The sequence below is a fragment of the Monodelphis domestica genome, chromosome 6, assembly GCF_027887165.1.
Source record: "Monodelphis domestica isolate mMonDom1 chromosome 6, mMonDom1.pri, whole genome shotgun sequence".
Lineage (NCBI taxonomy): Eukaryota > Metazoa > Chordata > Mammalia > Didelphimorphia > Didelphidae > Monodelphis > Monodelphis domestica.
Window position 1 is genome coordinate 50,622,552 of NC_077232.1, and position 23,608 is coordinate 50,646,159.

At 36.7% G+C, this 23,608-nt stretch overlaps 1 protein-coding gene across 6 annotated transcripts in view; it reads right to left on the minus strand.

The window, feature by feature from the left end:
- ANO3 (anoctamin 3) overlaps positions 1-23,608 on the minus strand; it is a 616,473-nt gene that overhangs the window by 3,322 nt on the left and 589,543 nt on the right. For all 6 annotated transcript variants that reach the window (XM_007497186.3, XM_007497185.3, XM_056802002.1 and 3 more), the window contains 6 exons: positions 21,833-21,930; positions 20,199-20,332; positions 17,026-17,178; positions 11,586-11,733; positions 5,764-5,844; positions 5,489-5,594 (listed from right to left, as the gene is read on the minus strand). In XM_007497186.3, coding sequence (XP_007497248.1) covers positions 5,489-5,594; positions 5,764-5,844; positions 11,586-11,733; positions 17,026-17,178; positions 20,199-20,332; positions 21,833-21,930 — 720 coding nt within the window. The remainder of the gene's footprint in view (positions 1-5,488; positions 5,595-5,763; positions 5,845-11,585; positions 11,734-17,025; positions 17,179-20,198; positions 20,333-21,832; positions 21,931-23,608) is intronic.

The window sequence follows — 23,608 nt, forward strand, 5'->3', positions numbered from 1 at the left end:
AGTGAAATGGGCTCAAGGAGAGGAGGTCTGAACAGGGAATCTGGACACCAGATTTCTGATTCTTGCTTTGTCACTAAGAGAAATAGTTCTCTCTATGTAATCTTGGGCTAGTCTCTCACTTTCCAAGTCTTGGGCTCCTTTGTGGGAGAATAATGCTTAGGGACTAGATCTGTGATTTCAAAGGGAAGAGGCTCCCTCTATCAATGCAGGTTGGCAGCATTTTTTTCAGAGCTGCTAGTGACCTTCCCATTGAAGAACTATCTGCCTTTGATCTCTCAAAAACTTTATTTAAAGAAAAAAACCACTTGAATTCCCTAGGCTGAAATTCACTAACTGTTAGACACTGAATCTTCTCAGATTCAAAGTATCCTCTTAGGCGTGGGATTGGTTCTTATATAGACCAATCTCATGCCAGGAAGTAGAGAGGGCGTGGCCCCTCCCTAGCACAGGATTGGACCAATTCAAGACCAATCCCATGCTAGGGAGTAGGGGGCGTGGCCCCACCCTAGCATGGGATTGGTCCATTTAAGACCAATCCCACATCAGGATGTAGGGAGGAAGAACTGCTGGGGATGTAGTTCCCCCAGCCACAATATTTTAAAACCCACATTATAAAGTTCCTTAACGTGTCTTAGAAGCTGGACTAACTCAGATCTGTCAGACTCTAAAGTTAGCATCTTACCCATAATACCATGCTACATATTACCTTTAAAATGTGAATAATAACCCTTGTGCCAAGAATGGCCTTTTTAGGTTTGGGTAAAGAAAATATATGTTAATACTTAAAGTGCTTCATAAGTGTGTGTTATGGAGATAACTAGGGTGGAGCAGATTGAGAACCATGCAAGAAAGGGAAGGTCCTGGCTTTGAATCTGGTCTCAGACACTTCCTAGCTGTGTGATCCTGGACAAGTCACTTATACCCCATTGCCTAGCCCTGCCTACTTTTTCTGTCTTGGAACCAATACCCAATATTGATTCTAAGATGGAAGATAAACTGTGTCAAGTGTGTGTCATTAATTTCATTCCAGGTCTACTTCTTCTGAATTACTTCATTTTGAAAGGTAGGTGAACAAACAAATTAGCGATTTATGATTCAATGATAGTTCTATGTGCCTAAGTTTTTCATTAGTGCTACTTTTTCTTTATTGACCATTAAAAAAATTATAGGTGAGCTTTAAATTTAAATTAATATAAGCATTAATTGGATAATTCTATAACAAGTTGATTAAATGGGACACGGGGATAAAAATAGCATCATTCATAAGTCAATAATACCTTCAATAAAAAGGAGACATGAATGTACCAATATATAGCATAATTTGGAAGCTGGGGCTCAGAGTTCCTTGTCAATAGTAGAAATTAAGGTCATTTATATATAGCTGAATTCAACCAATGTTTATTAAGCACCTAATATGTGCAAGGGATGCACTGTATACAGAAGGTATGGACCAATATAAGACGAATGTATTGTCTTTATGGTTTAAAGAGGGTGGAAGACGTGGGTTCCTTCAATCTTTATTGTATGAAAGACAGACAATACTGTAAGATGGAAAGCAAATATCTGTCTTAAGAATCTGATCTCTGGGGGGCAGCTGGGTAGCACAGTGGATTGAGAACCAGTCCTAGAGACGGGAGGTCCTAGGTTCAAATCTGGCTTCAGCCACTTCCCAGATGTGTGACCCTGGGCAAGTCACTTGACCCCCATTGCCTAGCCCTTACCACTCTTCTGCCTTGGAGCCAATACGCAGTATTGACTCCAAGATGGAAGGTAAGGGTTTAAAAAAAAAAAGAATCTGATCTCTGAAGGATCCTTGTTAGAATTTAGGAGACCTCTGTGAAGGGAACTTATTGCTACAGTACATTTATGATAATCTCTTCTGAAAATGGATGTCATTTTCCAGGGATGTAGGGATAAGTGTTTAACAATGGGCTTTCAGACACACAAAAAGGACATACATAACACAGTAACGTTTAATCTTTTAGGATTAATGTTTTTTACATCACTTTCTTAAGTGATTTAATTCCTGGTTGGAATTTCTGTGGTAGTTTAAAATTTAATGATCAACTCTCATAATCTGGCAAGAACTAGTTTTAGCATATCCTTGAATTTTACCATATGAATAGAGTCTATGTCCCTGACTAAGGTCTTAGTTTCAAATAAATCATGGCTTTAAACTATTTTTTTTTTAATATGGAGAGGTTCTAGAACAGGAAATTCTATTACTAAAGGAGTCTCTCAGGATATGATAGGGGAGGAAATCCATGTGGGATCACCATGTCAGAAGTGTTAGAGGGGAGACTTGAGACCCAGAGTCTTCTGTTACTCCAAGACTGGCTATCTATCCATTGTACCACACACACTGTGGCATGTAGATATTATGGAGGCATAGAATGTCAGGATTCAGCATTCAACCTCTTCAATTTATAGACAGGGAAACTGAGCTCTGCAAGAGCAAGAAAGGACAACTGATCTTCCCAATCAACCAAAACGATATATAAGGCAATTGGTCTCCCTATTTTACAGAAAGACACAGGGAAAAATCAGGGAGAAAATTTAACTATTTCATAGTCTCACAGCTGAGTTATTGGTAGGCCTGGCAAAACCCAGACCCTACTTAGGAATCCAGACCTATTTCTACTACACCCAAGGATATATCCTATAAGAAAAAGATGCTCTTAATAGTTAAAGAACTCTATAATAATTTAAACCATTAATATATTCCAAGTGCTCCAAAATGGGCAGCAATAGACTGTCCTCACTCATAATCTAATGGAATCTGGCATACACACTGGCATACAGTGTGGCTCAGTAGATCTCACTCTTCTGAAATACAGTTTTGGCTTGAAATCCTACTCTGAAAGTGATTATGTTATGTGGCCATGGGCATGTCATAACTGAAATTGTCTGAGTATTGAGTTTCTAAACTATAAAATAGGAATGCTGCCTTTAGTATTGTTGTGAGGACCAAAAGAGATAAATTACATAAATTACTTTAAACCTTTAAAGCATGATGTAAATTTTGGTTTTAGAATCTATTACCATATTGGAACATAGCAGGGTTTTGATTGGCGAGCTTTTTTTCTTTCTCTTCCCTAGATTCAGGCTTTTAATATTCACACCTCTATCTCCCTCTAGATAACTTTAGGTCTCATGACCCATGATTAGATGGAAGCTCTTTGAGGCCTAGGAATGTCTTCCTGGATTTCACTTGTATCTGCCAGTGCTTAGCTCAATTCCCTGCACCAAGTAAGTACTTATTAATCTTTAGACAGAATCTTTGATTTTATTGGAACTGGGTACTCATCGGGTCAGGAAATTCTCTACTGATGCAGGTCATTATTTTCTTTGAAATTTCTAAACTTAAAGAACTGCCTGGAATGCTTAACCGTCAAGGGGTTAAAAGTCTGGTCCCAAGATCACAAAGGTAGTGTATGTCAGGGGTGAGATTTTAACTCAAGTCTTCCTGCCCTCATAGCCAACTCCTTCACCACCAGGATGGTGACTACCTGATCTTTTCTCTCCAGCAGGAGAGTGGAGAGTCATCGTGAAAGTGGTGTCTTCTGATGACTAACAATATACACAAAGGATTGAAGTGGGAAAATATCAGAGGCAGTTTTATCAACTGAGAGGCTGGCGAAAGCAATGAAATGGGGGAAATGCCAACACTTCCATATTTAGACTAAAATAATGGTGATTGCACATTCGGGAACTGGGGACTGGGGAGGGGTGATGGTAGTGGGAGATGCAAGTTTATTTTGGCCATATTTACATGAAATTGATTTAGTGAGGGTCCAATAAGCAGCCGAAAATAAGGAACAGAGATGTGGGTAGGAAGCTTGTCTCCATTGTAAGTTTTGAATTTCTTGAGGACAGAGGTCAAGGCTCACTTGAGCTCTTAAATGAGCTATGACATGCATTCTGCGAGGAGTAAATTAAAAGTTCGATGCCAATGGTGGACATTAAAAAAATGTTGACTTAGGAGTGATTGGTATAAAGAGGATAGAATGAATTGCAGAAACTCTTTGAGAAAGAAAAGACTACCAGGCTCTCCTTTGAGGAGAGCCATAATCAGAGTATGTGAAAAAAAAAAAGGAAAACAGAGAGACTGTTTAAAGAAGTGTGATAAGAACTTGGAAACTGGAATTCAACTAGACAGGAGTTTCAAGGAGAGGGTGGTGGAAGGACATTGAATGGAGAAGAAATGTTAAGGAAAAGAGGACTAGCAAATGGCCCTCTTACATGTCATTTCTAATAAATATTAGGAAGGAAAGCAGTATTTATTGAGGACCTGCTATGTATCCAAGAACTCTGCTGAGTTCGTTAAAAAATATTATCTAATTTGATCTTCACAACAGTCTTGGGAGTCTTAGGTGCAATTATAGTCTTCATTTTACAGTTGAGAAAACTGAGTTAGAAGTTAAGTGACTAGTTTAGGATTACAGAGTTAGTAAGTATCTCAAGCTGGATTTGAACCCAAGTATTCCTGAGTCCAGGCTCCGTGCTCCATCTCTGAGGCCTTTTATTGGCCTATAGAAGGCTAAGTGAGTGATGAGGCTTTCTCTTTGCTGCTCTGCAGAAATACTTGGCCAGAATTTATTGCCTCATTCTCACCCTACTATGCACTCCAATTTCAGCTGTTAAAAATCCTTCTTCTCCTTCAAGTCTCAATTTATAAAAATCTTTTAAGAAGTCTTCCCTGATATTACCAGCTGCAAAAGATCTCTGTATTCATCAAACTTTTCCAAGCTTTTTGTCTGGACTCTCCTTTGGACTTTCCATAATATTTCTTCTGCTACAGTTACCTGGGTAAATACATTATTCTTATTTCTCTAAACTCCTTCAGGGAAGAGACTGAATTTAGATTCATCTCTTCATTCTCAGTGCCTTCAAGGGTTTTCTTCTACAAGGTTTTAGTCTTATTGTTAAGTGGTTTTCAGATGTGTCTGAGTCTGCATGATGCCATTTGGGATTTTCTTGGCAAAGATACAGGAGTGGTTTGCCATTTCCTTCTTCAGTTTATTTTCTAGATGAGGAAATTAAGGCAAACAGGGATAAGTGAGCTGCCCAGGGTCACACAGCTAGTGAGTTTCTAAGGCTGGATTTGAACTCAGGAAAATGAGTTTTCTTGACTCTAGCCTGGCACTCTATCCACCGAGTCACTTAGCTGCAAGAGTAATGAAGATCAGAATTCTTCATGGTTGCTGTTCATTAGATACTAAGTTGAAATAAATTTTTTTGTGTGTGTTTTTGTGAAATAAATCATGTGCCAGAAAATTCGACACAGACTCAGTTTTGAGTTGGCCTCCAAACCCGGGCACTTAGAACCATGTTCTGACATTTGTTTGTATCATTTAAATCCACTGAGCTTTAGTTTCTACATCTATAAAATGAGGCTAGTAAAGTTTGTAGGAGGAAAACACTGTTTACAAAAATGGGAACCATAATCAATCCAGGGACGGCCTTTTCTTTGGGATCTTTGCCTCACCTCAAATACGATTATGAAGGCCAAACGAGCAGCGAGGACGTGCCAGAATTGTAAGGTTAACTCGTACGGATTGGAACTCCATGGAGGGGCTCGGTAGTCTCGATACCTGAAATCCACAAAACCAAGGAGCATGAAGTACAGAGCAGAGAGTGGCCAGGTCTGGAGGGTGCCCGATTTTCAAGATAGTTCAAGGACAAACCATTCCAAAGGCTTCATTAGGTCCCAGGGAGAGAAAAGACATCATGGGAAACTAAAAATACGCCCGAGATAGATACCTGCAGTAACCGGAGTGGCCTGGGCCAAGTTCACTCAGGTCAAACACTGATAAGCTGCTGTTGACATACCCTTTTAAACACCTGGGAGAAACAAAGGAAAAAAAAATGGTTTGTCTGTGGTTTACAGAATAAATTTTCTTCATCAATGATTATTGAGTTGAATTTGTTTTTGTTTTTGTTTTTGTCCGGTCATCTCTAACTCTTTGTGACCCCATTTGGGATGTTCTTGGCAAAGACACTGGAGTGGTTTGCCATTGCCTTCTCCAATTCATTTTATGGATGAGGAAACTGAGATAAACAAGGTTAAGTGACTTGCTTAGGGTCACACCTAGTAATTATATGAGTCTGGATTTGAATTCAGGACAATGAATCTTTCTAATTCATGACCAGGGACCCTATCCATTGCGCCATCTAGCTGACCCCAGTTGAGAATCAAAAAGACTGAAATGAGAATCATTTGGAATTGCTAGAGTGGGAGGGATGAACATGCCATTACAAGGGGTGTTATAGTTATAATATGTAATGTATAATGGGTTTTATATAATATGATAATAATATATAATAAATAATGGGTATTATAAATATAGTATAATATAAACATAGCATAAAATATGCTATAAATACAATATATCATATAGCAAAATATATGTAATATTATATAAAATGTAAAATATAATATATAAATATAAAACAATGTAAGTATAATATAAATATAATAACAAATTATAATAGAATATATAGTAGAATAAAATATAATATATAATATATGAAATAATATAAATATAACATAAAATATAATGTACATTATATCATATAATACATAAAATATAAACTATAAAATAATATATAATATAAATGTAATAACATAAATATATTATATAAAATATAAATAAAATTTAATAACATGCAGATACAATATAACTATAATTGTACAATATTGTACAATACATATAATATATAACATAGTATTAGATAATATTATATATAACATATGGTATAATATAATATATAGTATTATATAATATATACAAGAGGTATTATAATTATAAGAGAATGATGTGAGAGCAGCATTGACAATATTTTCCCAGAAAATTTTTATTGTAAAAGGTAATAATAATAAACATTTATACAGCTCTTTACTATTTACCTAACACTTTATAAATCTTGCATTTTATCCTTCTAACTGTGGGAAGTTAGTGCTGTGATCAGCTCCTTTTTAAGGTGAGGAAAGAGGGATTAAATGAGTTGTCCAGATTTGTATAGAAATTTGACCTTAAGTTTTCCTGACTCCAAATCTGGGGTCCTCTGTACTTGACCCCTACCTAGCTGCCTATAAAGAGTAGGAGAGATGTGTAATTAGAAATTAGTCAGGGGGCAGCTGGGTAGCTGAATGGATTGAGAGCCAGGCCTAGAGATGGGAGGTCCTAGGTTCAAATCTGGCCTCAGACACTTCCCAGCTGTGTGACCCTGGGCAAGTCACTTGACCCCCATTGCCTTGCCCTTACCACTCTTCTGCCTTGGAGCCAATACACAGTACTGATTCCAAGATGGAAGGTAAGGGTTTAAAAAAAAATTAGTCATTAGAAAGGGGAGAAGGGTATAAAAAGAAGGCTGTATAGGATGAATTAGACACGAGCATGTCTTTGGTGAAAAGAGCTTACAACTTTTGTTCCAGTCCTGGCTCTGCACTCACTAGCTGTGTAACTATGGACAAACCATTGAACCACACTGGACCTCAGTCTCCTTATGTACAAAATGGGAATAATAATACTTATTCTAACTACCTTAATGGGTTGTTATGAGTCAGCCAGTCAGAAGAACACTTAGGAAGTGTATACAGACTAGAATAATATATCCAAGTCATTCTAGTTCTCTAGATTTATATACAAATTGTCATTTCTTATATTTTTAACAGCTATTATTATCATCTCAGAGTGGGAGCTACAGAGGAGTCTGAGTGACTCATTAGGTTAATCCAACCGTAGGCTTGCAACGTTGAGCAGGAATGGAACCTTTTTATAGGCAGAGGACTTGCATCAGTAGCACAATGAGCTTTATGGACACTTAAGCCAGTGCTTGGTATAATGGCCAGAATGCTGGATAAGGTGTACTAGAGTCTACATTGCCAACCCAGATCTGCCTCTGATAACAATTATGACTTTGGGCAAATAATTTCATCTTTCAGCCTCAGTTTCCTCCTCTGTTAAATAAGAAGGTTATCCTTGGCGACCTCAACCTTCTATTTCTGAGTCCTTAATCCTATAAATATTTGTTGGGGTAAAATTGGAATTCAGAGCCAAGGCTAGTGCAAACAGAGGAGGTTTCCCAAAGGAGGTGTGACCGAGGAGTCTTTGGCTGTTGGGTAGAATTAAGCCAGGCAGATAGGTCAGAGGGCTTTTTAGGAATGGCATTGGCTTTGAATTCAGACCACAGGTATGCCTACAGAGACCTTGGCACCTTGAATATGTGCTCGGCTCTGGCATGCAGAGACAACTTTTTGACCAGTATGTGGTCCAGTGCTTAGAGCTCTGGGCCCAGAGTCAGGAAGAGGAATCTGCCTCCACACTTACCAGCTCTGTGACCTGGGCAAGTTACCTAACCTTATTTGCCTCAATTTCCTCATCTATAAAATGAGCTGGAGAAGGAAATGGCAGAGCACTCCAGGATCTTTGCCAAGAACACCCCAAATAGGACCAGGCAGAGTCAGACACAACTGAAATGCTCGAACAACAACAAAATAATGAATAAATTGGGAAAAAACAGTTCATCCACTCCAATGGAATAAATAGGTCATGCTCTTAAAATGCTAAAGATGATAATGTTTTTACTGCATTTTTTTATTTCAGGGTAGCAGTTGTTGCTCAGATGGTTTGATGACTATTATTATTTTTTAAACCCTTACCTTCCTTCTTGGAGTCTATATTGTGTATTGGCTCCAAGGCAGAAGAGTGATAAGGGATAGGCAATGGGGGTTAAGTGACTTGCCCAGGGTCACCGAGCTGGGAAGTGTCTGAGGCCAGATTTGAACCCAGGACCTCCCATCTCTAGGGCTGGCTCTCAATCCACTGAGCTACCCAGCTTCCCCCTGATGACTATTATGAATAACAACAATAGCATTTATATATGACTTAAGGTTTTATCAAGCACTTTATATATATTCTCTCACTTGAGCCTTGAAATGACCCTGTGAATTAGGTACTATCATTACCCCCATTTAACAGATGAGGAGACTAAAGCTGAGGGAGAAGTGACTTGCCTAGAGTCACACAGCTAATATAACACCAACTGGCATAAAAATGCATAGCAAGTGATTTCAATGAAATGTAGTTTAGAATAATCATAGCTGACATCTATAGGATATTTTCAAGGTCTACAAAGGCTTCTTGGACATCATGTCCTTTGCATTTGGAGTCTGGAGCTGGAGAGGGAAGCCCCCACTATCCAGTCTGACTCTCTTATGTTACAGTTCAGGAAACCAAGGGCTAGTGGGATTAAGGGGCTCGTCTAAGGGTACACCCAGAAAATGTAGAAAGGTGGGATTGGAGCCCTGGCCTTTGACTCCACAGCCAGGACTATTGCTAATGTACCATAGGTGCCATTTTCCTCATTTCGTGCAAAAGGAGATTATTGTAAAGGGCAGATGGGATAATGTATGCAAAGTTACTTATAATCATAACATTTCCCATAAATGAACTCTTTCTCTTTCTCCTTCTTATTGAGTCGATGACCGTAATGAAAATTATGTGATTTGCCCACAATCATACAACTTACATTCGAACCCAGGGTTTCCTAACTCCAAGTCTGGCACTTTGTCAGATGAATAATGAGAAAGATTTAAACGTGCCAGACTGTATAGAATGGGAAAGGAATGCCTGGATGTCAGGAGTAGGAGGCATATCCCCAAAAGGAAACTAACACAATATGGAGTAGCACCACCACGATTTAGCCACTAGATGGCAGAAGAGGTAGCAGCAATTTTATCCTTCTTTGACAGGGGATGGAAGTCAGAGCTTCCCAACAACTTCCTAGGAATCGGGGTTGACTTTCTAATCACAGTTTTATATACAGCTTTATGGTTACCAAGTGTTTTGCATCCATTCACTTCTATGACTTTCTTTTTAAAATGTTTTATTTGTACAGAAAAAAGATGTATAGGTCCCTGAATGAGAGATTTCTTGTAACAAAGTTAGTTAAGGAAAACTAATATGTTGTATCCTCCTCGGCAAATGCATGCGGCTTGCCATATTTGTAGCAACCTTACCTCTCTACTAAAAAATAAAAAAGAATTCTAGAAATGTATTTTCCCTCTTTCCCATATCCCAGCCCACCAGAAAGAAAAGGAAAAATTCCTTGTAGCAAATAGGCAGTTAAGGGGGGGAAAATCCTCATTTGCCATATATGTAAACCTATATACATACACACATATATACACATATAAAGCCATACATGCATATACATGTACATATATAATATGCCTGTGAGCATATATATATATACACATGCATATAGAAACATATACATGCATAGTTACATTACATTACATTATTATATTATATTATATTAATTATATTATATTAATTATATTATGTTATGTTATGTTATGTTGTATTGTATTGTATTGTATTATATTATATTATATTACATTAATTATATTAATTATATTATATTATATCATTCATATATCATATCATATATCATATCATATATCATATCAAATTATATTATATTATATTATGTTGTGTTGTGTTGTGTTATATTATGTTATGTTATACTACATTATATTACACTATATTATACTGTATTATATTATACTATATCATATATTACAGCACATATATCATATAATAATACATTATATCACATTATATTATATCATATTTTATGATATATCATATTACATTATATTGTTATATCATATATTACATCATATAATATATTATATTATATCACATCAAATTACATTATATTATATCACATATCATACCATATCATATATTTTATTATATATGATATATTTTATCATACATATATCACATATCATATATCATATCATATAATATTTTATATTATATATCATATATTATATTATCATATATTATAGTAAGTATATTATATATACAAACCATAATATATTATATATAACACATATATATTATAAATAAAGAAAGAAAAATGTGTTATATATACTATATACTAATAAATAATAGAACTAGAAATATATGAACAGAAGTAAAATAATATACATATAATAAACTATATATACTCTAAAATACTATAATGATATATGCATAAATTATACATCTTATATCAAGCCTACTTGTCATCATTTTCTAAGGTGTTTATTCTTACATTTTTTTGTATGTGTGTAAATCATTCTCTTGGTTCTGCTCATTTCTTCATTAGTTTACAAAAGTTTTCATTTTTATATTCCTTTTAATGTGATCTTGGTGAAAGAGTAGGAATTATTCCTCTCATTATCTTATTTCCTAATGAATCAGTTTATAGAAGTTTTTCCAGGATTTTCTGAAACCCTCTATTCCCTCGTTTCTCATAGCACAATAATAGTTCCTCACCATGTTCCTGGCATTGGCACGATGCTCCTGACTACGCATTTCTGTGTCTGAGGAACTAGCTGCCTACAGTAGCAGTGTTTCACCTATCACCATGCCATAGAATTGGCAGTGCTTAGGCTGCCCATGCATCACCAGGGACTTCATGATTCCCAGTGCAGCATGTAGACTTGCACCTCCCAACACCCATCTGTGCCAACACGGCCCCATTTTATCGGACATAAAAAGGTATTGTTGGGATTCTAGCCTTACCTTTCTTGACTATAGCCTTGCCCTTTACAGGGACCATATCTGAATGCATAGACAAAGCGTGGGATGTAATCAGAAGTGATAGCAATTACAAACGCATTGGTGATGACAGCTAATACGCCGATTCCTTCAAGAATTCCATACCAGATTCCTGGGAAGGGAAAGATTCTAGATCAGTGGCAAGGATGAAATTCAACAATTGAACAGATAATTATTAAGCATCTACTCCACATAAGGTACTATAGTAGGGGGCACTGGAGGATACAAAACAAAATGGAAATAGTCATTTCCATCAAGGCGTTCACCTCTTTGGGGGGACTCACTACACAGAAAGGAAATGAATATTAGAGAAAACGCTCCGTTTGGAGTCTGAGGAATCAAGTCAGCTCTGATGTTTGCCATCTGTGGGACCCCGGACAAATCACAAATTCCTTGTGCTTCCATTTCCTTATTGATAAAATGAGAGGGTTGAACTAAATGGCTTCTGCAGTTCTCTTCTCCAAATCTAAGATGTACAACCTACTTTTTAGGGCTGTGGTGAGGATTAAAGAAGATAAGAATTTTAAAGTTCTTCACACAATCCCTGGCTCATAACACAGCATTATGTAAATGTGAGTTGTTGTTGTTATTTTACTCTTATCATTATTCTCTAGTGTAGCTGAAGTAGCGGGGACCCCAAGGGAGAGAGAGGAGGCAACATGTGATAGGAGGGTCAAATGGCCACATCCACTTTGGCCACCGTCCTCCCTCGGGCTCTGGAGACAGCCCAGAGCCTTGACCCCCAAAGCCTTGGGATGAGCAGCATTTCCAGTTCGGTGCCCCAGCATGATGCTGGGAAGCAAGCCCTGTGGAGATGCAGTCTGGCAACTGATCCTCCAGATGCTGCAGTCACATTTAGTAAAGACCCAGAAAAGAAAGTTCTGGACACAGCAGTCCTTGGCACTGTCAAATGGTGTAACATCAGGAAATGAAAATGATTTTATGAGTGGAAATGATGCCCCAGATACAACCATCTGTTGTACTGTTGCAACCTTAGGAATATGGGACTTTTCCATTTGACTTGCTCCTGGGACTTTCATATGCATTACCTCCTCTATTAGAATGTAAACTTCTGGGGGCCATTGGGTGTCTCTATGGATTGAGAGCCAGGCACAGAGATGGGAGGTCCTAGGTTCAAATCTGGCCTCAGACACTTCTCAGCTGAGTGACCCTGGGCAACTCACTTAACCCCCATTGCCCAGGCCTTACCACTCTTCTGCTTTAGAACCAATATTGGTTCTAAAGACAGAAAGTAAGGGTTTATTTTTTAAAAAAGAATATAAGCTCCTTGAGAACAGGGACTAGCTCCCCTTTTTATTATTTGTATCCAAATGCTTAGTACATGATAAGTGATGAATAATTTTTTATTGATTTATTGATTCATTCCACCAGGAAGAAATGTATCACTCCATAAGCATTTAAAAAAAAATCATTATTTTCTGCCTTACTGTCAATTCTAAGGCAGAAGAGAGGTAAGGGCTAGGCAATTGGAGTTAAGTGACTTGTCCAAGTTCATATAGCTTGGAAGAGTCAGAAGGTGGGATTTGAACTCGGGTCTTACTCTATAAGCATTTAAGAGGCATATATATGCCAGGAGCTGTCCTAAGACTTGGAGACACAAAGGAAGACAAAAGATAAGTCTCTGTTCTTAAGAAGCTCACAGTGTAATGGGGGAGAAAATGTTCAACAACTATGTATAAACCAGACCCATTTAGGATAAACTGGAGATATTACATAGAAGTAACGTACTAGTATTAAGGATGTTCACAGAAGGTGGAACTTTCATTGAGAATGGCAGGAAGCCAGCAGGCAGGGATGGGAAGGGAGAGAATTCCAGACATGGCGGACAGGCGATGAATTAAAAAAAAAATCAAACCAATGAATTTATTTGACTTTTGGTTGATAGTAAACACAATAAGAACACAAGTAAACAGTGATGTGGAGGATGTGGAGTGACTTGTTCAAGCAATAAATAGTAAGGAAGTCAGGTAGAAGAGTATATGCGGGTAAGGCTTATGGAAACTGAAATGGTAGGAGGGGGACAGGTGGTGAAGGGCTTTACGTGCTAAGTGGAGGACTTTATATTTGATCCTGGAGGCAACTGGAATTTGAGCCATGGAAACTTGATTCAAGGAAGTGATATGGTCAAATTTTTAGGAGAATATTTGGACAACCGAGGAGAGAATTGAGAAAGGGAGATCTTAGAAAGTTATTGCAACAGCCCAAGCTCTTCTTGTTGAGGGCCTGAACCTGGGTGGTGGCAAGGTCAGGGGGAGAAGGAGCTATATTCCAAGAGATGTTAAACTGAGAGCAGTCAACAGATCTTGGCAACTGATTTGATTTTCAGATGGAAAGGAGGGAGGAGTAAGGCTTTAGGCAGCTCTGATGAAGACTAGTGGGAAGATATGGGGGGATAATATTTCTCTTTTTCCTTGAAGGAAGGAGACTAGCAGAAGATAAGCCAGAATGACATTTTTTTCTCTTCCCCCAAAGGCAGAAGACCTGGCAGAAGAACTGATATGAGGGAAGGCATTTCTTCCCTGATTGCCAAAGGAAAGCAATCATCCAAGAGTCATAGTGGGATGGAATGACATTTCTCTCCTTTCCCCAGAAGGCAAGAGACTGGGGCATGATAGAATGGAATATGAAAGTTCTCAGAAGCATTTTTTTCTTTTTTCTTTTTTTATCTTTTGTTTTTAGATCTTTGATAAAGACTTCCAAATGCTATCTTGAAAACTACCCAACTACAGTGAAGACTAGGGTAGATTTTCTCCTGCCTAACCTATGCTCAACCACTCTGTTAAATAGTTGTACATCCTAATGTCATAATCTTCCCGTGTCATGAAATTTGGCTTTTGTTGACCATATCCATACTGCATTTTTATTGCCTTTCTGGCTTTGACCACATGGATTTGCCTTTGGGTGTCAACTTTGGCTGCTTATGTCAACCATCTGACTCCACATTAGCAAGGAAATTAGAACTTCCTACCCTTGCTCTATATTTGAATTCCTTTCCTTCTCAATTACCTAGTTCATTCTATGGATCATAAACTAATCACCTTCCAAGCCCTGTAATTGCTAGGATCTTCCACATTCCCAAGCTCCCAATCACCCCAATTCCCCCGTCCGCATACTTCAACCATCAAGATTCCAACTTGACCTTGCCTTGGCCTATTACACCTTGACTATTTCTTTCCTAATGTCTTACTGAATGAATTTGTAGAAGAATTAAATAAGACCATAAAGTCTATCTTGATTAGACCCCCTGTTTTACTCATGAGGCAACTACTGAAAGGCACAACATTATTTAGAATCAGTTTCAGCGCTAGAGGAAACCTTTGAGGCCAACCAGTCCATCCCTAAGCCTGTACAAGAATTCCCTCTATGAGCAGATACATTAAAAAAAAAATCCAAGGGAAGAACTACACGAGATAATGAAGAGTGAAATGAATAGAACCAAGAGAACTTTCTATATAGATTTAATATTTGAAGAATAGCGGGTAAATGTTCACCTCCAGAGAATGAACTGAGAAGTAGAAATATGAAAGATATAATCTATATATCTTGCCGGATGATGCTTTCTATGGTATGGGGAAAATAAGGAGTTGTTGAATGAAAAAAATAATTAAAAAAGTATTATCTCTATAATATTCCTAATAATTTCCAGTCTCTGCTTGAAGACCTATTGTCAGGAAAACTATGCTGCCTCCTAAGGCAGCCCATTCCACTCTCTCACAGTTTTGATTATCAGCAGGTTTTTCCTTAAATATCATCTCCCTCGTAAATCTCACCCTTGATCCTCTGTCTTCTGTGTCTGAAAAAAAAACTAAATCTAATACCTTCATGGCAGTTAGCTTGATTTCCTAGGAGAAGCCTTAATTTGTTTTATAGACAGAAACAAAAAACCACAGGTAGAATTACTACAGCCAGAATATAAATCTATTTCATGAAATAAACAGGGATAAGAATGTTTTCTGGATCATTTACTAGGGTAGTTATAAAGATAGATATTTCTAAGCTTTTAAAAGCCCTATAGAATCATGATCTGCTATTGCTGTTATTATTATTAGGTCATCTTTTCATCTTTTTAATATAATTTTGATATAATTCAGATAAAAATGCTCCCCCAATGAGTAATTATCCTGTGAATATTCTTGTATGTTTAATGCTCTGCAGACTATCACATAGGCAAACAAAATAATTGATTATTCCAATGGAACATAAACGCTCTATTAGGGAACAAGTTTATATTCTGCAGTTTCATTAAAAGCATATCTGGGATGACTTCTGTAGGAGTCTAGATGCCTGGGGTGACATCATTCTGTTTCCATCTGGTTTGGATTTCTTTGCCTAGATCTCAATATTTTGAAAATTTTGGAGATTATGAATATTTGTGAATATGAATAAAGAAAACATTATTTTTAAATTTTTATAGACCAATGTCATGCCTAATCAAATGTGGATAACTATTTCATCTGTGATAGTATCGTACACTACAGTCTATTCATTGAATTTTCAAGGAGAGTTTGAGGTTTGAATATGTAGTACAAAGATCTTTTGTCTCCTAGTTTGTGGAAGCAACCAAGTTTGTGACATATAATTCTAGGTGATATCTTGTCAGCTATTTAATAAGTACTAAATGTTCTCAGCCTATGATGATGATGTGCTTTGTAGTTTCTACCATTTCCGTGTAATAACTACACTAATCACTAAACTAAATTTCCTTAGGCAAAACTGAAATCCCTTTTAAAATTTCTTGTGATAATTTAGGCTTGAATTCCTATAAAAGTCCTTTCTTTTTTATAAACAATTCTGCCAGCTGTTTGGTGTCAATATGTTGTTGATTGAATTCTCAAGGATGTTACCCATGGAGGGCTTTTTAATTCCACTTTTGATTCTTAGATGTTAAATAGGGTAGAGTCAGATATAAACTATTTTCTGTAATATTCAATTCATACAATGATGCACACATATTCTTCAGCCATTACCATTACTCTTTGAAGGAGTGTCTATATATTCCTAAACTATATTTATATGTCTTTAACATGTTATTATTATTATTATTATTCCCCTTAATTGTTTACAGATTTAGCTTTCTTTCAAATATGCCCATGGGGAATAATATGACCAGACAGTGGATGGAATTTTTTACTTTTTTGACAAATCAGAGTCAAAGGTTGGGAGAGACAAGAGTTAGACAGTAGAATCTGCAAATGGACTGTTTCAACTTGTGTAGTATCCATTCACTTGGGAGAATCCATAAACTGTGCAGCCATCATTTTAAGCATCCTTTTTTAGTCCCCGTCCTTGGTGGTGCAAATCAATCCTCAGGAATGTATACTGAGATATGACTGATGATTTGGCTCATCAACAGAGAGATTTCTAATTTCACATGCTTACTTACCTATATTGGTTGCTCTTGCAGGCAAAGGTCTTCTCCACTGAGTGACAAATTTGTAGGCATCTAGTCGGATTTCAATGATGTTATTCATCAGGGCTAGGAGCGGGGCAAGAGGGAAAGCTGCCACAAAGATGGTGACGAAGCCGAACTGTAACACTGCAAAAAACCAAAAAACCAAACCAAAAAACAAACAAACAAGCAAACATTAGATCAGGGAGGGCTGAGACAATAGATGGAGTAAGTCAAGCAATTGGCAGTTTAAATTCTATAGCTAGAAGAAACCTTAGAAACTATCTCAGAGCCTGGCTAAGAACTTTCAAAGCTTGGATGCTTTTGGCAGAGGAGACAGGAATTCTCAAATGCACCCAGTTTTGTCATTTGGGTTATTATCTCTAACAAAAAGTGTATCATGACTTAGTACTACTTTTAAGCTATCCAAATAGTAAACTTTCTGTAAAATAAAATGTTTCTTCCTTTTAATAAATATTTGTATGTATACACAAGTATCTATGTATATGCATATACAAAGCAATCTATGAGAATGTCTATCCATGCATGCATGTCTATGTATGGATATACACATAGATATATACTAGCATATACATACACAAATATACATACATGCATATGGATATTTATTTCTATAATACACATATATTAATATAAGCTTATAGATGACATACACATATTTATACATATAAGCATGCATGTTATATGAATATGTCATATATATTATACATAATATTATATATATCATATAGTAATAATATAATAAATAATGTATATGAATGTGTATAAGTATGTGTGTGTGTATGTGTGTGTGTAGAAACTAAATGGTAAGTGGATAGAACAGTAGGCCCGGAGTCAGGAGGACTCATCTTCATGAATTCAAGTCTGGTCTCAGATACTTCCTAGCTGTGTGACCCTGGTCAAGTCACTTAACCTTGTTTGCCATAATTTCCTCAGCTGTAAAGTGAGCTTGAGTATGAAATGGAAAACCACTCCATTATCTTTGCCAAGAAAACCTCAAATGGTGTCGCAAAAATTCAGACATAACTCAAACATATAAACAACTATATGTCTGTCTATCATACTATCCATCTATCCATCTCTCTCTTTCTCTTTCTCTCTGTGTATGTCTCTTTATCTATCTGTCTGTCTATCAGTCTTATATAATTTCATTAATGGAAAAAATTCCAAATGAGAAAATCCCATCATCTATGCAGAGCACATGTGCTGTTTCTTCCATTAGAATGTGAGCTCTTTGAGAGTAGATTGTCTTCCTTTTCCCTTTGTATTTTTAGGGCATACCATAGTGCTTTGAAAATATTAAGCACATAATAAATGCTTTTGATTGTAGGATTTTAATAATAATAAGAGAGGGAAAGGAAAAAAGGTTCTTTCAGTCAAGTGAGCAGAGCAAAGAGAGCCAGAGAGTCACACCTGCAGCACTTTACCAAAAGCACAAGCTCTGAAAAAAGAGCCCTGCAGCACAGCGTGGGTCCCTGCCAAATTTTTTTTTTTTAAAGCAAATTTGTTTCATTTATCAAATATATAGAACACTGGGTCAAATTTATAAGAATACAAAGCATTTCCTGAATGACAAGTGATCAAAGGATATGAACAGGCAATTCTCAGATGAAGAAATTAAAAACTATCTTTAGTCATATAAAAATGCTTCAAATCATTTTTGATTAAAGAAATTCCCTGCCAAATTTATCTCATGATTATCCTTACATAAAATGAGGATGTAACTTACAAGGATGCTGAGAATGGAGCTCAGGTGTGGCAAATTTTCCATCTGTACATCATTCATTTGAAACTTATATGTAATGTAGCTACATTATATTACATTACATAGCTGAGGTTAAATGAGTAAAAAATTGCCAATGGTCACAAAAAAGTGTATGTCAGAGAGAAGTTTTAAAACCACGTTTTCCTAGTTTCTTTACCTATTTTGCCAGACTGTTTCTTTTATAATCACATTTATTTCTTTATGTAGACACACACATGTATATGATATTTTTCTAATATTTATGAATATATGATTATAAATATATAATAATATATAATGAAATATAAATGAACATATTTAAAATATGTAAGCCAGATTCATTTGTAAGTTACTAAATTTTCAATAGTTTTTAATCATCCTTTATTATATTAATCAACACATGCAAATAATATCTTGTGGATGGTTTGCTTGAATAGGCTTTTTTTTTTTTTGAAAAGCTGTCCACAAACAAACAAAAAAATATTAGGAACCACTAGTCTGGTCTGTAAATGGAATTTAGCAATGGATAAACAGGACCCAGGGAAGTTAAATGATTTACTTAAAACTACAGTTACAATGACTGACACAAGCCCCTCAAGTTTAAAAAAAAATAGCTATTTGAATAGGGATTGGAGATAGAGGGGACTAAGTAAAAGATATGGAATTTTAGTGGACAATGAGAGCTAGCAGGAAGCATCTTTAGAAATTATAAAATCACAGATTTATAGCTGAAAGTCACAGATGTTATCTAATTCAATTCCCTCATTTTATAGAAAGGAAATTAAGATGCAAAGGACTGAAATGGCTTGCCCAAGGTCACTCAGAAAGTACCTCTAGTTTCACATCTGGGCTGTCCAGTTTCAGATTCAGTATTCTTTTCATTATATTCACATGAAATAACAGAAACATGCACCAGCCCAGCCCAAAACTAAACTAAAAAAAATCCAAATTTAATCTTAAGGATAGAGTAGGAGGAGATATAGGACTTGTCATTCATCAGTATGGGAAAGTCCTTCTACTAGAGCAGGTTGGCACCTTTTCTCACTTTCTGATAAAGTTTCTTAGAGAATATTAAGAGAATATAGGTCAAGTCAAATGTGCTAGGAATAAGATTTCTACCTAGATCTTCCTGTCTTCAAGTCCAGCTCACTATTCATTGTACCAACCTGTCTCTTTGTCTGCAAAACCAAAAGGACTAGAATTTAAGAATATCTCAAAGGTGCAAGCACATTTTGGTGTTCATTGACATGCCTCTTCCTCTTGTGACTTAACAGAATGAGTGTTCAGAAGAAGTGGTGACTCCACTATCAGTAGAGAAGCTACTTCCAAGACAGTCATGTAGTCTGCTTCTAATCTTTTGAAGAACGGTTCACATTTCAATATCTTATGCATATATCCTTACCCATCTCCAGATATTCATCTATTAATCCATGGAGATTCATAGGCTGTAGATTCCAATCTTTTTCCCACTGTGGTAATTTCAATACTTGCTCATTTCGTTTAATCTTATGTTGGGTCCACCAGTTATGGAACAATCTACAAGACAACACCATGAAACTTTAGAAATCATGTAATTATTCATGAATGGGATCATGCAAATGTGATTTGGGGGTCTGTATATCCTCTTGCTAGAAGTCAATCCCAATATTCAAGATTCTAGTTCTGGTGATTACTTCTAATGTCAACATAACTTATTGATTCTGGTCCTTTGGGGTTTCCTGGGTACTGCTATCTCCATCTGAACCTAGCCCTACCCTTACTCCCTGAGCCCTCCTATTGATCTTCATGCCATTTAAATAAATATATTCCTGTGATGAACTGCATATGTGGTGATGGCATGGGACCCTGGGTTTCTCTTGGAAATCCCAAACCCTAGAAGTGTTTCAGGTCAAAAAGAAAGTAGGAAAATTCCTTTCCTTCCTTGCATTCTTACAAAGGATACCTTTCCTGAACCTGGGGTTCACTTCAAATTCCCCCTCAACAATGAGTTTTGGCCTATTTCAAATTGAATCCAATAAGGAGGCCTCTAATACTTTTCCCCCAATGATGTTGACACATGATGGAGTTATATGTTAAAATGATGTAGCTCAACTTTGTCTCTATTCCATAAAAAAAGCTTTTTGAGAGCAGAGACTCTTGCATTCTGTGAATTTGAAATTGTATCCCCTTTGCCCAGTGAACTTAATAAATCATTATGGAATGGGGTTGGATTAATAGAATCCTATGTGTAGAACTGGAAGGAATCTCAGAAGTTAATTAGTCCAACCCTCTCATTTTACAAAAGAGGAAACTAAGGCACAAGAATTTTAGGTGAATTTTCCAAGTGAATTATCCAAACTGATAGTAAGCAGCAGAGGTAGGATTTGAACCCAGGTCCTCTGACTCCAGAAAATGTGCTGTTTCTATGGCAGCTATTTCTATATGCAGCTTGGGAATAAAGGGAAATGTAAGAATAAAAATATTGTTTGATGGGCTTTCCTGAACTCTTCATGTGGATAACTAGAGGCTCTTGTGCTCTTCAGTTCAACTATCCCCTCCTTTCCCTCCCTATCCCCTGATCCCTAGCAAATTCTGGTCTACATATAACTTTGCTCTATTGGTTCCCTAAGCTCCTATAGCATATTGTATTAAATATATTGCATGTTGAAAGAGGACTTATTTTAATGGATGGGATGGGATTTGATTCATTAAAATATTCCTTTCAGTATCCAGAAGCAATTAGAATTTAAGGGAATGTATAGAAATAGAATTCTATGGCACAATCACATTTCCTCCTTGGTCTTCTGGTGTGAAAAGAGATGGTACCCAAATGCATCTCCAGTATAATATTCTCATTGTTTTCTTGTAGGGTTAAAAAAGTATTCATTCTTCTATTTTTTCTTCTTTTTTCCCTCCTGTGTAGCCCGTGTAGAGGTAGATCCATTGGGTTTGTTGAAGACTAGTAGGTCTTCTTTCCAAAAAGTGATTTATTCAATGATGGTTGCCTACCCTGTCCCAGAATATAAGGCAATGCTTCTGGGAGAGCAGCAAACTTACGGGTATCCGAGTTCCATAAAGTTGTTCCATGTTTGCTTTAAAACCATGATGACACTCATTTGCAGACAAAGGTCAATAAGACAGCCACTGGGGTGACACTGAAAAAGAACAATACATTCCTGAGTGGAAATCTGCCCCTCAGATCAAGGGACAGCATTCCTTCTGGGGAGATGGGAAAGAAATTCAGAGCCTCTGGGCAACATTCCGTGAAAGGCTAAAGGAGATCAAGAGATCACAAAATTGAAGAACCAAATAAAACCTATCTAGGTCAGCCTACAGTGCCAGAAGGATCCCAACTATAGCAAGCTTGGTAGATGGTCATCTGGTGGCTACTAGAACTCCTGAGGAACACTTAAGAGGCAGGATGATAACTGTCTTCAAATAATGGAAAGACCAAAATTAATAGGGCTCACCAACGTAAAAAAAAAGGCATTTATTACTTTGCCATGGATATGAGAATAGTGGAATGGATTTTGGTCTTATTGAAGTAAAATACCCTAGAAATTAAAATTATCCAAGCAAGGAAGGGGTTGTCTCAAAAATAAGGAGGTTACCCTTTGGTAGGTGCCAATGGATCCCTTCCTGGGGATGTTGTAGACTAGTGAGTCTCTGTTTAGATCTGAATAAATCTTGAAAATTCCTGAAGGTCATTTCAATATTGAGACTCTTATCTCTCCATGATGAAAGCCTCATTATAACTCACAAAGTACTACTACTAATAACAACAACAATAATAGTACCTTGAATTTCTTCACTATTTACAAAACACTTGGTAGACATCTATTTGATTCTCATAATAATTCCATCAGGTAATCTAATAATAAATTTAATAATAAATAATGTATGGAAACCCTCACTTCCTTCTTTTAACAGATGAGGAAACTGAGAAATTATCTAAAGTGAAGGGGCTGGAGTAGAAGAACTATCTCTAAGGACCTACTCAGTTCTAAATCAGTGATTCTGCAATTTCTCTAAGAACTCAAACCTGGACCTTCTGACTCTTTCAATTATGTCATGGCTATTAAGACATACTTTTCTTTCTTGGGGTATTATAATTATGAAGAGTACTTCTGCATGTTAAAATTAATAGGGCTCACCATAGTTTTTATAATTCTGTTTTACAGAGTAACAAAATCAGTCTGACCTCTCCATAATATACTTCACAGATAATATAACCTCAATGAAAGAAGAATTGCGATGAAAAAAACCAAACAAACTGTTGTTGGGGACAAGAGAGTAAGCCCACTGTTACTCAATGGGGAGAGAACATAATAGAGAGGAAAGGTTGTCAGATTTGGCATCACTGAATTTAGGTTCCAGTCCTGCTTCTTAGTTTTACTTTGTATCATGACATCAGGAAAAATGCTTGACCGTGGGTCAGAGCCTATGCCCTCTGCCTCAGTATACGCATCCACAAAAATAGAAGGATAGGTGGGTACAAGTGGAAAGGGTGTTGGCTTTTGAGTCAGGAAAACTCCTCTTCTTGAGTTTAAATCTGGCCTCTGACCCTTGGTAGCTGTGTGGCCTTGGGCAAGTCACTTGACCCTGTTGGCTTCAGTTTCCTCATCTATAAAGTGAGCTGAAGAAAGACATGGTAAATCACTCCAGTATCTTTATCAAGAAAATCCCAAATGGGGTCATGAAGAGTCAGACACAACTGCAAAATGACTGAACAACACCCAAACTCTTATAGAATCACACATTAAAAGATCAAAGAGATCTTGGAGGCCATCAAGTCCAATCTCTTTATTTTATAGATAAGGAAACTGAATCAGA